The following is a 14395-nucleotide window of genomic DNA, read 5'->3' on the forward strand; positions in this document are numbered from 1 at the left end:
TTTCTAAGTACCATTTATTATAAGTTTAAATTTGTTGAAAATCATAAAAAAGTTATGAATCTCACTTCTTAGTTAAATGAGTCTAATTTATTTATGATTTTATATCTTTTAATAACTTTCAATCAATAATAAAACACGTTATAAAAATGAATGCAAGGCGATGTGAAAGCAACTTGGAACCTGATTCAACTCGAGTTTTCGATTACTAAGAAGCAAAGAATACTACTTTTGTTTGAGTGGTTTAGGCATTCATAGGCTATAGCTATCCCCATTTGTTTATTATGTATTAATCAAGTCACAGTATAGATATACAGATGAACACAGTTTTTTTAAGACACTTAAGAGATTCATTCTTAATAGTATAATCAAATCATCAAATGTGTGAGAAGCAATTTTTTTTCACCTCACTGCAGAGAAAGAGGGAATCATCGTCAAGCTCGAAGCATAGAATATCATGCCATGCCTCCAACAAAAGAAAGCATTAGAATAACTTGGGACTTTGTTCATAGAAAAAGCATAAAGCAACGTGAGTGTTAAAACTCAAACAAAGATTCTAACTGCTACATTTTCTGCGTATAAATAAAAGGTGTTTGGAAAGAGCAGAAGAGCATGGTTGCTATGTCATTCTAGTTAGATCTCTGTCACATTAACCTCCAAAACATCATGGCCATGCTTGGTTTCCTTTTCATTGTCGTGCTTTTACCCTCCTTTAAGGCTCTCTCATATGAACCCATTCACTCAGAAATCCAAACCCAAGACATGCAAGCATTGATTGCACAAGCATGCATGGACATTGAAAACCAAAACTCCTGCCTCACAAACATCCACAACGAGCTCACTAAAATAGGCCCTCCAAGCCCCACTTCAGTGATGAGTGCAGCACTGAAGGCCACACTCAACGAAGCACTAGTGGCCATCGACAACATGACAAAGATCACCACCTTCTCCGTCAGCTACCGCGAGCAACAAGCCATAGAAGACTGCAAGGAGCTCTTGGATTTCTCAGTTTCTGAGCTCGCATGGTCCCTGGGAGAGATGAGGAGAATTCGCGGAGGAGACACCAACGTGCAACACGAGGGCAACCTCGAAGCGTGGCTCAGTGCTGCACTCAGCAACCAAGACACGTGCCTTGAAGGGTTCGAAGGAACAGACAGACGCCTCGAGAGTTACATCAGTGGAAGCTTGACACAAGTCACACAACTCATCAGCAATGTTCTGTCCCTGTACACGCAGTTGCATACCTTACCCTTTAAGCCTCCAAGAAACAAAACTATTGCAGAATCTGATGGAACCTCAGAGTTTCCTGAATGGATGAGTGAGGGTGATCAAGAGTTACTCAGAGCCAAGCCACATGGTGTGCGTGCGGACGCAGTTGTTGCTTTGGATGGGAGTGGTCACTATCGCTCCATCGCCGAAGCTGTTAATGCAGCTCCGAGTCACAGTGCAAGAAGGTATATTATTTACGTGAAAAAGGGACTTTACAAGGAGAATGTTGACATGAAGAAGAAGATGACCAACATCATGCTCGTCGGAGATGGTATAGGCCAAACCATTATCACCAGCAACCGGAATTTCATGCAGGGATGGACCACTTTTCGAACTGCCACGCTTGGTAACTAACTAACTAACTAACTGACTGACTGACTGATAACATTAACATAACTGTAAGATGTTTTCATGTTGATGGAAAATAACAGACACAAATGTATGATCTTTTTTCCTAGTATATATATGTATATGTATATGAATTTGTGGGCTGAAAAGTTGCAATTGAATGTGTAGCTGTGTCTGGGAAGGGTTTCATTGCAAGGGACATGTCGTTCCGGAACACAGCAGGGCCGGTGAACCATCAAGCGGTGGCGCTGCGTGTGGATTCAGACCAATCAGCCTTCTACAGGTGCAGTGTGGAAGGGCACCAAGACACGCTCTACGCTCACTCTCTGCGACAGTTCTACCGTGAGTGCGAAATCTATGGCACCATAGACTTCATTTTCGGAAACGGTGCTGCAGTGCTGCAAAACTGCAAAATATACACCAGAGTCCCACTTCCCTTGCAGAAGGTTACAATCACGGCCCAGGGCAGAAAAAGCCCACACCAGTCCACGGGCTTCACCATCCAGGACAGCTATATTCTGGCCACCCAGCCCACCTACCTGGGCCGGCCCTGGAAACAATACTCTAGGACGGTTTACATTAACACTTACATGAGTGGGCTTGTCCAGCCCCGAGGCTGGCTTGAGTGGTTCGGAAACTTTGCCCTCAACACTTTGTGGTACGGTGAGTACAGAAATTATGGGCCTGGTGCATCCCTCTCGGGCCGGGTCAGATGGCCCGGTTATCATGTAATTAAAGATGCTTCCACCGCTAGTTTTTTCACTGTTCAGAGGTTCATTAATGGTGACACGTGGCTGCCTAGGACAGGTGTCAAGTTCACAGCAGGTCTCACCAATTGAGATCATTTCAATACTTTTATTTGTAGATTTGTAGATGAAAAACGAATAAGTTTATCATATCCTCCATTTTTCAGATAAATAACTGCACAATTTACTCTGATTGATGGAAGAGGAATAATTTTTTTAGTAGGTGGATGTTTAGGAATTAAATTTGTGTTACTTTTAGTGTACAATTTCCTCTCATAATTTTTTTATGCTATGGTTAATTTGCTGTGACATTGATTACAAATTAATGAAAAATAAATAATAATATTATTATGCCCAATTACGTGTTCACAATATCCTTTCGTAGCAATTAATTAGGGTTCATGTGGGAAACAAAGACATAATTTATAAAAGGTGGCACTGCATTGGCATGCAGGTTCAACTTGCTCACTTTATGGTGAGGCAAAGTGTCGTTTATTTGTCATAATCTATATATACTAGAACGCAGAATTCAACTTTGTGACCGTGTAATACAAGTATTAATAATGCATGTTGAAATTGTTTTTACTTGGGTTTTTGTTTTTAAAAAGTATTTGTAAAACAATTTTTAAAAACCATTTCCAAACAGATTTAATTGTACCGATAAATTTCTTCTAAAAATATGTTTTAAAAGTTCGGAAACAAAAGCTAAATTACTTAACTTCTCTAACATTTTTCTTTGTAGCATATTACATATAAAAACTATTTTATCTTTTTTCTACATCTTTACATCAATTATATATATAATTAATATAAAATATTCAAATAATTGATATAAAAGTGGTTTTTTTTGTTGAAAACATAACATAAAATCAATTTAGAATATATATATATATATATATATATATTTTTTTTTTAAAAATCAGTTTTATAAAATAAAACTATGTTTAAAGTTCACTTTTTAACTATTCCAATTTTTTTAAGGGATTTTTTTTTGAATTTGTTATAAACTTTATTTATTTATATGTTTCTAATTCAATTCATTTATTTAGAGATAAATCGATAATTTTAAGTTTAACGAATTAATTATTGAATTCAATATCAAATTAATGTATTGATATCAAGCTAAATTTAAACTCAAATGTAAACTAAATTGAACGAATTAATTACAAGTTTCAATGATCTATAGGTAAAGTTTTAGTTATAATATTTACAATATTTTATTTCGTTAAATTAAATTTATAATATATTCAACATAACGTATATTTTTAAAATTATTAAAATACAAATAATTTATCATTTTTATCATCGTGCAATCTAAATATGACCAAAATTATAATTTAATATTAAATTAATAAAATTTACTTTTATATAAAATTATTTATACCATTAAAAGCATATCATATTATATTATCCGATGAAAAAAGTTTACTTTAATAATATATTTTAGAATTAAATATGTTTTTAATTTTTTATTTTTTAGTGAAAATTAGAATAAAAAACTTTAGTCCAATTTAATTCCTAACTTTTAAATGTTATGAATTTAGTCATTTTAATCAAATTTTGTTAATTTTATTTGAAGTTTTAAATACATTTTAGGATAGTATTTGACTTAACAGAAGTGAAAATGTGTCAAATGGTGTAAACAACACAAATATTAATGTGAAATGTGTTTGAAATGTCAAAAATATTTAACAAAATTTGGTTAAAAAATTTAAATCTATATATTTCTAAAATTGAAAGACTAAATTGATCTAAAATTTTTAAGATTAACTAATTCTAATTTTGACTTTAAGGACAGAAAGATATTTAATCTTATATTTTAAAATAACTCATTTTAATCATTTGTGACTTTCGCTGATTAATTGAATGAATAAGCAAAACGCAGGATCCTTAATTGAGACGCATCCTCTCCGTCTGGACTTTATTTGACTCTAAAATTCATTCTCATTAGAATACCTTGCTTGCCTTTTCATCCTCAATCCATGCATTCTTTTTGTTTCTTGTTAAACCAGTTTCACTAAATTCTACGTAAGATTCCCATAAATATATTGCCAACTATTATAACTTAAAATATACTATACATCAATTAAATATAAAATAAACCACTGAAATTTATGGAGAGAGGAATCTTCGGGTGTCAATGCATAATGATAAAAACAAACATATAACATAAATAAATTAATGATATGGAATTTCAATCATAAGAAAATGGATAACAAATTTGTAAATAAAATAGTTTTTTTTTTCGGATTTGTGTGAGAATTGTCAATAAAAATTGAAAAAAAAAAAACACTGACTAGATAATGAATCATTGTTAAAAATTCTTAAAGTGAAAAATAACGATGATTTGACGAAAAATTATTCTTAGAAGTCAAAAATAAATAAGAAAATAACAACAATTGGACAAAAAATTGTTGTCACATTGTCATTGTTTGTGCTATTATATGTTTTAAATTTCATTTTCTCTTTTGTTCTCTTTTGTCGTTCATCTCCTTTCATAGAAACGTTCACTCCCCTCAATATCTTCTCTAATTTTGTCACCTATGATTACATTGTCAATTTTCCACGTCAACGAAGAAACAATGAAGGTTTCAATGACTCCACAAACTCATGTCTCCTTTTGTTCAGCGGCGAAGGTTATAACGGGACAGGCGGGAGCCATGACCCCCTCTCCCAAGTTTTTTGAATTTTTTTCACATTATTTATATTAAATTTTTTTTAAATTATATAAATTTTTAATTTTTTTAAAATTACATGTATCTTTTTAAATTAAGTAATATTTTATTAGAAATTAATAAAAATTATATTAAATATTTTTTTTATAATGTACAATATATATAAAGAAACAAAATTATTAAGATAATTTTATTTTCTCACCCATTGTCTTTTGAGTTTATTATATATTATATTCATCTCTCATGTTTATTTATTTTCTTTTGTAACTAAAACAAAGTTAGACAATAACTTTCTCTTGTCTACTTGATAGTAAAATATTTGTTTAACATTTAACACTATTTTTTATATCATGAATTTTTTGTATATTCATTTTTTATTAATATAGAAGAAGAATAAATGTTCTATGTGATTTTTCATAATCGATTTTTAATTATAACTTGATTATCATAGTTTTTTTTCGTAATTATGTCTCTCAACTTTTGATTAGATTATCATAAATTATTTTTTTAGTCTTAAACATCTTTTTCACATAGGTATTTTTATGAAAAACAAAAAGAATAAATTTATTTTGAAAAATTGATAGACAAACTGTCGATAAAGATGAAAATAGGATAATATGATTGTTTATCACATAATAATGAAATGAAAGCTTGTGAAGACTTTTTAAATCAAATGCACATTAACAAAATGAATATTTTACAGGTAATATGGTTATTTACATGGGAAAAAAATTAACTTAAAAATTTAATTATGATCCAATTACCATAAGTTCAAAAATATAAAAAAACGATACACATTTATTTTATATATGTGTAATTTCTTTGATAATTATAGATATACTAGATTATGTATTCCTAGCCTCATAAATATTAAAAAAAATATTGTTAAATTGATAAAAAAATTATAATTTTATTTTTGACAATCTTTTGTTATAGTTTATTAATTGAATTTCAAAATATAGTTATAAAACCGAAAATATAAAAATAATAAAATGAGTTATATATTGATAATAAATTATGCAGATTGAAAACAGGTATAATGAATAACATTTTTTTTAATAATTATAGATAAACATATTTCTGAAAAATAATCATAAAGTAAATAATTTTTATAAAGTTATGATAATCAGTTAATTAAACTTAAAATAAAATTTACAAAACCTAAAACATAAACTAACAAAATCGATTATATTTACAAAAATATAATTAGTTGGAAAACACCTACAAAGAAACATTATGTTTAAAGTTATACATATTATAAAGTAACTTGTACCAACAATAAATGAAAACATCTTTAATATATATATATATATATATATATATATATATATATATATATATATATATATATATATATTTTGTGTTTTTGTTCATTCTCATAAAATCTTATGGCTATTTCCAAGCTATCCTTGCGCTTATTCTTGGTCTCTTTCCTAAGCATTTTCTGCAACTCTGCATTTTCTGTATCCTCCTCGGTCTCCTCCGATACCATTTGCAACCTCACACCATATCCATCATTCTGCGAATCCAACTCACCTAATGGCCATGGTGATATACACGAATATGGTCGTTTTTTCGTAGAGAAATCCTTGTCATCCTCAAAGATGTTTTTCTCATTACTCTCTCAATACCTTAAATCTTCATCCAAGTTCTCAAACTCCACAATCCTTGCCCTGCAAGATTGTCACCTTCTACTTGACCTAAACAAGCGTTTCTTGTCCAAGACCCTTAAAACCATCAATTCCACGGATACCCTCGGTGGCTCAGAAGATGAAAACTTCCACACTTTGCTCAGTGCTACACTGACCAACCAAGACACTTGCTTAAACAGCCTTCAAGAAACAACCTCAAACCCCGACAAAGACCTACTGACACACCTTTCCAACGGAACCAAGCTTTATAGCATATCTCTTGCAATCTTCAAGAGGGGATGGAAGGCCAAGAACAACACAGAGAAAAAACTTGGGAGAAATATGTGGGAACAGAGGCTGTACGAGCTAATCAGAAGAAGAGGAAGAAAACTGCTTCAGTTGGGTGTAGACAACAACGTTGTAGTTAACCAAAGCGTGGTGGTGAACCCAGACGGTTCTGGAAACTACACAACAATCAATGATGCAGTGGCTGCTGCTCCAAATAACTCACAGGGAAGTAACGGGTTTTTCGTGATTCATGTGGTGGGTGGAGTGTATGAAGAGTACGTTTCTATTCCCAGAGAGAAGCAGTACCTGATGATGATAGGTGATGGAATAAACCAGACCATAATCACGGGCAATCACAGCGTGGTTGATGGTTGGACTACTTTCAATTCTGCTACATTCGGTAATTAAGCTTCTTTCATTTTCTTATTTTGGGATGCTTAAATATTGTATTTTTAAAAACTTTCCAGTAATATTCATGTCTGATTGAGTACGAGGTTGTTTCAATTCGTGGTAAGGGACTTCTAAAATGAAAAATTACTAAAAGTTGTAAAATTCGAAGAAAGAAATACATCAAACCAATACCAGCCGGAGGTATGAAGACCCCTTAGCTAAAACCATACGAAATCTGTTTTCTGGTTAATACAAAAAGACAATACAACACCATGTGGAATCTGTTTTCGGGAAGCATCATGTTCAATGTATTTATACGATAGCACAAAAGATAAATTATATTTGCTTTGTTTCCTTTCGCTGATAGTATACACTTTCTTTTTAGAAGGAAAGTTATCGTTTAGCACGAAATGATTTGACTCCAAAAAAGTCTGAGTAATTGCACGTTGATCACACGCAACCAAGTCTATACATATAGATGGTTGATAATGCAAGCATGAACATATATATACATGTGTGGATTAGAAATTGTCACATGCTTGTTTATATTTCATATTTCATATGCCCGTTTCATATTTCGAGCATTTCACTTTTTTCTCACCACTTTGATTAAAAGAGTGATTCATAATTACAAGTAACCACAAGTTTCATTCTGTAGCCGTGATTGCTAAAGGTTTTGTGGCAATCAACATAACATTCCGCAACACAGCAGGAGCAATCAAGCACCAAGCAGTAGCCCTCAGAAGCGGAGCAGACCTGTCTGCGTTTTACAATTGTAGCTTTGAAGGGTACCAAGACACCTTATACACCCATTCTCTTCGGCAATTCTACAGAAACTGTGATATTTATGGTACAGTGGACTTCATATTTGGTAATGCAGCAGTGGTCTTGCAAAACTGTAACATGTACCCTAGACTCCCAATGCAGAACCAATTCAATGCCATTACAGCACAGGGTAGAACTGACGTGAACCAGAATACTGGAACCTCCATACACAATTGTACCATAACAGCGGCAAGTGATTTGGCCGGAAGTAATGGCACCACAAAAACGTACCTCGGAAGACCCTGGAAGCAATATTCACAAACAGTTTATATGCAGTCTTTCATGGACAGTTTGATAGATCCACTGGGTTGGGTAGCTTGGTCAGGGGACTTTGCTTTGGACACCCTTTATTATGCGGAATTTGATAATCTCGGTCCTGGATCTGATACTAGTAATAGGGTTACTTGGCCTGGGTACCATGTCATCAATGCCACAGAAGCAGTTAATTTTACTGTTTCTAATTTTATACTAGGTGGTATCTGGCTTCCTGCAACAGGAGTACCTTACTACCCTGATTTACTTACACCTTAGCAAATACAAAAAATTTAAATTGGTTCTGTTTTTGTGCCCATTTTTTTTCTTTCTTATTCTTCTCCTTTCATGTTGTAATCTTATCACTTTTATTTTTCTTGTAGTTGCTTCTCGAAACACCTCGTTTAACTTACTTATATGAAATTGATTGATTTTTTATTTTCAAAATACAACTACTTAATAATTCCTTTCATTAATGCAGCAGTTTTTTATAATTATTTAAAACTACAAAAAATAATGTGGTTCTTAAAAGATAATGAATATTTATATTAAGTTGTATTGTTGAAAGAAGCGAGTATTTTTGTAGTCTTATATGTATGGAGCTATTTTAGCATACGGGTTATATTTATTTTTAATTTTAAAATATGGTTAGAGATAAAATAAAAATAAGAAATGTGTACATTAAATGAGTAATATCTTCATCATATATTGTATATATAAATGATAAACTTTTATATTTATTATTATTATTATTATACAAATAAAGGGAGTTCTAAAATAATTGTCTTTTTAAAGGAAGTATGTCAACACATAAATATTCTTTATTGTTTTCTCCATTTAGAATGAAAGTAACACTCTTGCGAAAGGAAACTAATACTTTAAGTCTCAAAAGAACTATTTAACAGCTATATCATACCAATTAATATAAATTGAAGATTAATGAATTAAATGAAATTTTACATTAAATGAATTTGTCAAAGTATACTATATTGGACTATATTCCCTCCTTTTTTTTTCTTTATAATTATAATTTTTTAATTAACACATTAAATTTATTATGGATGGTCAAGTAATTATTTTAAAATAAATAGATACAAACAAAAAACTATTTTCCTACTTCTAGGCAACGACTCTGTAAATAGATACAAATAAAAAACTATTTCCCTAGATCTATTCAATGCAGGTGCATAGGTGTCACATTCTTGTTGCATCTTAGGATAATGATGATACTTGATTTTTATTTTATATTTACTCAACACTAATAAAATTATACTTTTATTTTTAAATAAAAAATAATTTAAGAAGAATTAAATAAAAAATATGAAAAAAAACAATAGTTGTTGGATAAATATAAGAAAATTGAGAGGTAAATATTGAAATGAAAGTAAAGTCAAAGGGAATGGAGGGAGAAAGTATAACAATAGAGGTGAATTAGTTACCGTTTGATAAGGCCCTTCATCCGCTCCCACTTTCTAATTTAGCAGAAAAAAAGGTAGCTTTTTACTCCCAGCCTCACGTTTTTGAAGCTGTCATAACGAACTCAGAGTTTGTTGCTCCATCAGAAACATATAAATAAGGACACATTTCCAATCCATAATCGCAACACAACGCACTCTCAATAATCCCTTTTCCATTGAGCGGCTCCTTTTCCTGCCTCGTTGGTGTGAAACAGGAGCTGCTTCATAAAAAGAAAAAAATAAAAAAAAAGAATAACCATGGGAGCTGATGGACAGAAGCAGAGACTCATCATCATTGGCGTTTCCACCTTCTTGCTGGTGGCTATGGTGGTAGCCGTGACGGTTAGCGTGACCCTGAACAACAAGGGAGCAAGCGACGATGAAAATGAAGAAAGAAAATCACACGTGGCTTCCTCTCTGAAAGCGGTGAAAACCCTTTGCGCACCCACGGACTACCAGAAAGAATGCGAGGACAGTCTCAATGCAAACGCCGGCAACGTCACCGATCCCAGGGAACTCATCAAAATGGCCTTCAACATCACCATCACCAGAATCAGCCACGGGCTCGGGGAAACCAAGCTCATGCACGACGTCGAGAGCGACCCCAGAACCAAGGAGGCCCTCGACACCTGCAAGCAACTCATGAACCTCTCCATCGAGGAGTTCAACCGCTCCCTCCAGAGATTCAGCAAGTTCGACCTCAACAACCTCGACCGCATCCTCACCAGTCTCAAGGTCTGGCTCAGCGGCGCCGTCACCTACCAGGAGACATGCCTTGACGCCTTCGAGAACACCACCACCGACGCCGGAAAGAAGATGCAGGAGCTCTTGCAAACCGCCATGCACATGACCAGCAACGGTCTCGCTATCATCTCCGAGCTGGCCAAGACTCTCTCCGAGATGCAGCTATCCAGGTCCGGCCGCCGCCTCATGACGGCCGACGACGATTTGCCCATTCTTGGCCACGACGACGACTTTGACCTTCCCGACTGGGTTGAGAACCGCTTCGGCGTTCGCAGACTCATGAAAATGACTGGACGCAAGCGCATGGCCCATGTGGTGGTTGCCAAGGATGGCAGTGGAAATTTCACCACCATCAACGACGCCTTGAAGAGCGTGCCCATGAAGAACCTGAGGCCCTATATCATCTACATCAAGGAGGGCGTTTACGACGAGTACGTTGAAGTTTTCAGAAACATGACCCATGTCGTCTTTATTGGTGATGGTGGAAGGAAGTCAAGGATCACAGGAAGCAAAAACTTCGTCGATGGTGTTGGAACCTACAAAACCGCCAGTGCTGGTACGTCCCTTCCATTTCATTCAGTTAATTATAATGAAAATCTCTTATATAGTAGCAGAAAACTGATGAAAATATATTTATAAATGATTGCAGCCATTATCGGAGATTTCTTCGTCGCCATTGGTATGGGATTCGAGAACACCGCCGGCGCTGAAAAACATCAAGCCGTGGCATTGAGGGTTCAATCCGACAGGTCCATCTTCTACAAGTGCCGGATGGATGGGTATCAAGACACACTTTACGCCCACGCAATGCGTCAATTCTACCGCGACTGCACCATTTCTGGCACCATCGACTTTGTGTTCGGCGATGCAGTGGCTGTGCTCCAGAACTGCACATTCGTTGTGAGAAAGCCGTTGGCAAACCAGCAATGCATTGTGACGGCACAGGGCAGGAAGGAGAAGAACCAGCCATCGGGTATTGTGATCCACGGAGGGTCCATTGTTTCAGACCCACTGTACTACCCAGTTAGGTTCGACAACAAGGCTTACTTGGCTCGCCCATGGAAGAACTTCTCAAGGACCATCTTCATGGACTCTTTCATCGATGACTTGATCACCCCCGATGGCTACATGCCATGGCAGACACTGGAAGGTTTAAGCGGCATGGACACTTGTTTCTACGCTGAGATCAACAACCGTGGCCCCGGTGCAGACAAATCGAAGCGCGTGAAATGGGAAGGAATCAAGGCCCTTACCAATGACGTAGCAACAACATTCATGCCATCACCGTTCTTCCACGGAGATGACTGGATTAGGGTCACAAGGGTTCCCTACGACTCTGGCCTGCCCTCCCCCACTCACTGATCACTTTTATTCTTCTTCTTCTTCTTTTTGGGAGAGAGCCAGAGTGCGTGTTGCCAAATTTAATCGCTCATTCATCGCTCTTTCCCTTCCATTCGTTAATTGCTCTCAAATGCAAGTTTGTATGAACTGGGATTTTCCTATTACAGTTCTCTGTGCTTGTAGGGTGCGTAATTAATTAATTAATTAATTAGATTCATATTACTTTTGCCTCTTCTATTCTTTATGTTTCTTTCTATCTCTTTCATCTTAACCTTCAACCTCATCCAACGTTTAAACTCTACTTAATCAAACAATATTATTCAACTTTATAAAACAACCAGTATAAAAAAGTCTATTTAAGAAAACTAAAATATACATTATTCTACCTCCTATGGAAAAAAAAAACATAAAAGTATTTAATTTGGTTATTTACACAGATAATACATAACAAAAATGTCAGTGAAAATTTTCTATTATAAATCGGGTACAATGATATTTTTACACCAAAAAGCTTTTAATATTATCCTTCACTATTTTCACTTTCTTTTTTTATTTATAAATATGAAAATTCATATTTATTATCACTATTTTACTCTTATAATATAAGTTGGTTATTTTTTGTATCTATATAATTATTTTTCAACTGTGTTTTTGATTAAAAAAAAAAACATCGTGGTACCAGCCTAGAATTCTTAACTCCATTTTTATCTTCTTTCTTTTGTTAGACACACTTTAGCATAAACTTTCAACTTCAATAGCAGCATTAATTTATCTATCAAATAAACTTTAACATGGATGAATACAGTTCAACTTCCGTGAGAAATTTTTAATAATAGATATGTGGAATAAAAGAGACGATAAATACGAAGAAGCTCATGTTTCTATTGGATCAAACAAAAAAATAAATAATTTTTTTAGATGTTGTCCCATATAATAAAAATGTTACGTACTCCTAGAAAACCTCAACTCCTAATGAGGTATAATTAATTAAGGTTAGAGTGATTTTAATTCATTAAAATTAAATTTCTTCCCCTCCTAGTAAAAGCAACTGCTTAACAATTTATAACAAATTCAACTCCCCAATGATTCGAAACTTTTTTTTCTTTTCGTATAATGATCCAAAACTCTCATTTCCTTTCTTCTTTTCATTCGCGTATTTAGGTATTCTATTATTTTGACTAGTAATATTTATTTATTTTCGTTGTCTCTCAAATGTTTTTGTATACTTAATCGTGGTAGCTTGTTTTTCTGAATTAAAGTTGTTTAGTAGACCCATGTTACACAATTGAACACGAATTTAATTATTGTAAGTCGATTATTTAAGTTGACAACACTTTTTATTGGCAAATATCACGAAACCTTGTTGAGGACAAATAATCAACCATGTGTCTTGTCCAAAAGTATAGTCGAGAGAATTTTGATTTTATGCACGTCTACTCCTCAATTTATAACAAATTAAAATAACAAAAGATTTGTATTTATTGTTGTAAAGAAGGTCATAAAAGTGAAAATTATCCATTAAGACAATAACATTCACTTTATTGTAATGTTTAATTTATTAGTTTTTTCTTTTATGCATTTAAACTTTGCTTATATAAATGCATAAAACTAAATAGTTTAATTTTTGTGGTAACCTTAACTTTGTATATACAAAAATGATCAAATATTACAAAATAAGCTCCTAAAATTTTATAAATATTATCACACCATTTAATTCAACACCAGCATGCTATATGTACAGAAAAAACTTATTTATACACTTATAATTTTTATAGCAACGTGATTTTAAAGAAAATATTACTTATTTCCTTAATTTAAGTATATTTTATCATAAACTCATACATTATATTTGTTTTTCATTTAAACACAAAAATTAAAAATAAAAAAAAAATTTAACATATTTTAGCAATAAAAGAGGAAATCATCTACATTGAAATCATGCAATAGAACTTCCACATTACAACAAATTCATTAGAATCATGTTAACCATGCACGACTTCTACTTAAAACATCGTTGAATTGAAGTCATGTCACCCTAACCCGACTTTACTACAAATAAAACAAAAACATATTATTAGTTGTATGTGGACCTCATGAATTTTCTAGTTACACCGAAATCGTATTGATCTAGCTTGATTTAATCTCATAAAGCAGGGTTACATAAAGACGACTTTTTATAATAAAATTAATGAAATTGTGTTACATATAGCTTGTCCACGTTCATTTTTTTAATGTTATATGTTTTGGTAAATTTTAAAACAAATTGCATTAATTAATAAAAAAAAACTCTAAATATAAAAGATTAACGCAAGAAAGATACCATACCACCAAACTAGAATTTCAATCATGAAAAACAAGTAAATTGTTAAAAAGAATTACAAGGAAAATAAAATGAGATGTCTAAACTTAAGAAAAATGAGATACATCTTTAA

General features: G+C 33.2%; 3 protein-coding genes across 3 annotated transcripts; all 3 read left to right on the forward strand.

Moving 5' to 3' along the window:
• The first annotated feature begins 517 nt into the window (after window positions 1-517).
• On the forward strand, window positions 518-2718 carry LOC114186841 (Plant invertase/pectin methylesterase inhibitor superfamily). Its single transcript, XM_028074886.2, has 2 exons — window positions 518-1612; window positions 1783-2718. Exons 1-2 carry the CDS (start codon window positions 664-666, stop codon window positions 2451-2453), a joined length of 1620 nt encoding a protein of 539 aa, XP_027930687.1. The 5' UTR covers window positions 518-663; the 3' UTR covers window positions 2454-2718.
• A 3705-nt stretch (window positions 2719-6423) lies between these two features.
• LOC114188941 (pectinesterase-like) lies at window positions 6424-8868 on the forward strand. The gene is made up of 2 exons (XM_028077617.2): window positions 6424-7354; window positions 8003-8868. Exons 1-2 carry the CDS (start codon window positions 6424-6426, stop codon window positions 8698-8700), a joined length of 1629 nt encoding a protein of 542 aa, XP_027933418.1. The 3' UTR covers window positions 8701-8868.
• Window positions 8869-10026: 1158 nt separating this feature from the next.
• Window positions 10027-12200, forward strand: LOC114188538 (putative pectinesterase/pectinesterase inhibitor 21). The gene is made up of 2 exons (XM_028077111.2): window positions 10027-11178; window positions 11272-12200. The coding sequence occupies exons 1-2, from the start codon at window positions 10137-10139 to the stop codon at window positions 11982-11984; spliced, it is 1755 nt and encodes a 584-aa protein (XP_027932912.2). The 5' UTR covers window positions 10027-10136; the 3' UTR covers window positions 11985-12200.
• The last annotated feature ends 2195 nt before the right edge of the window (window positions 12201-14395 follow it).

Source organism: Vigna unguiculata, chromosome 6, assembly GCF_037176805.1.
Source record: "Vigna unguiculata cultivar grain cowpea cultivar isolate G323 ecotype 2 chromosome 6, ASM3717680v1, whole genome shotgun sequence".
Classification (NCBI taxonomy): Eukaryota; Viridiplantae; Streptophyta; class Magnoliopsida; order Fabales; family Fabaceae; genus Vigna; species Vigna unguiculata.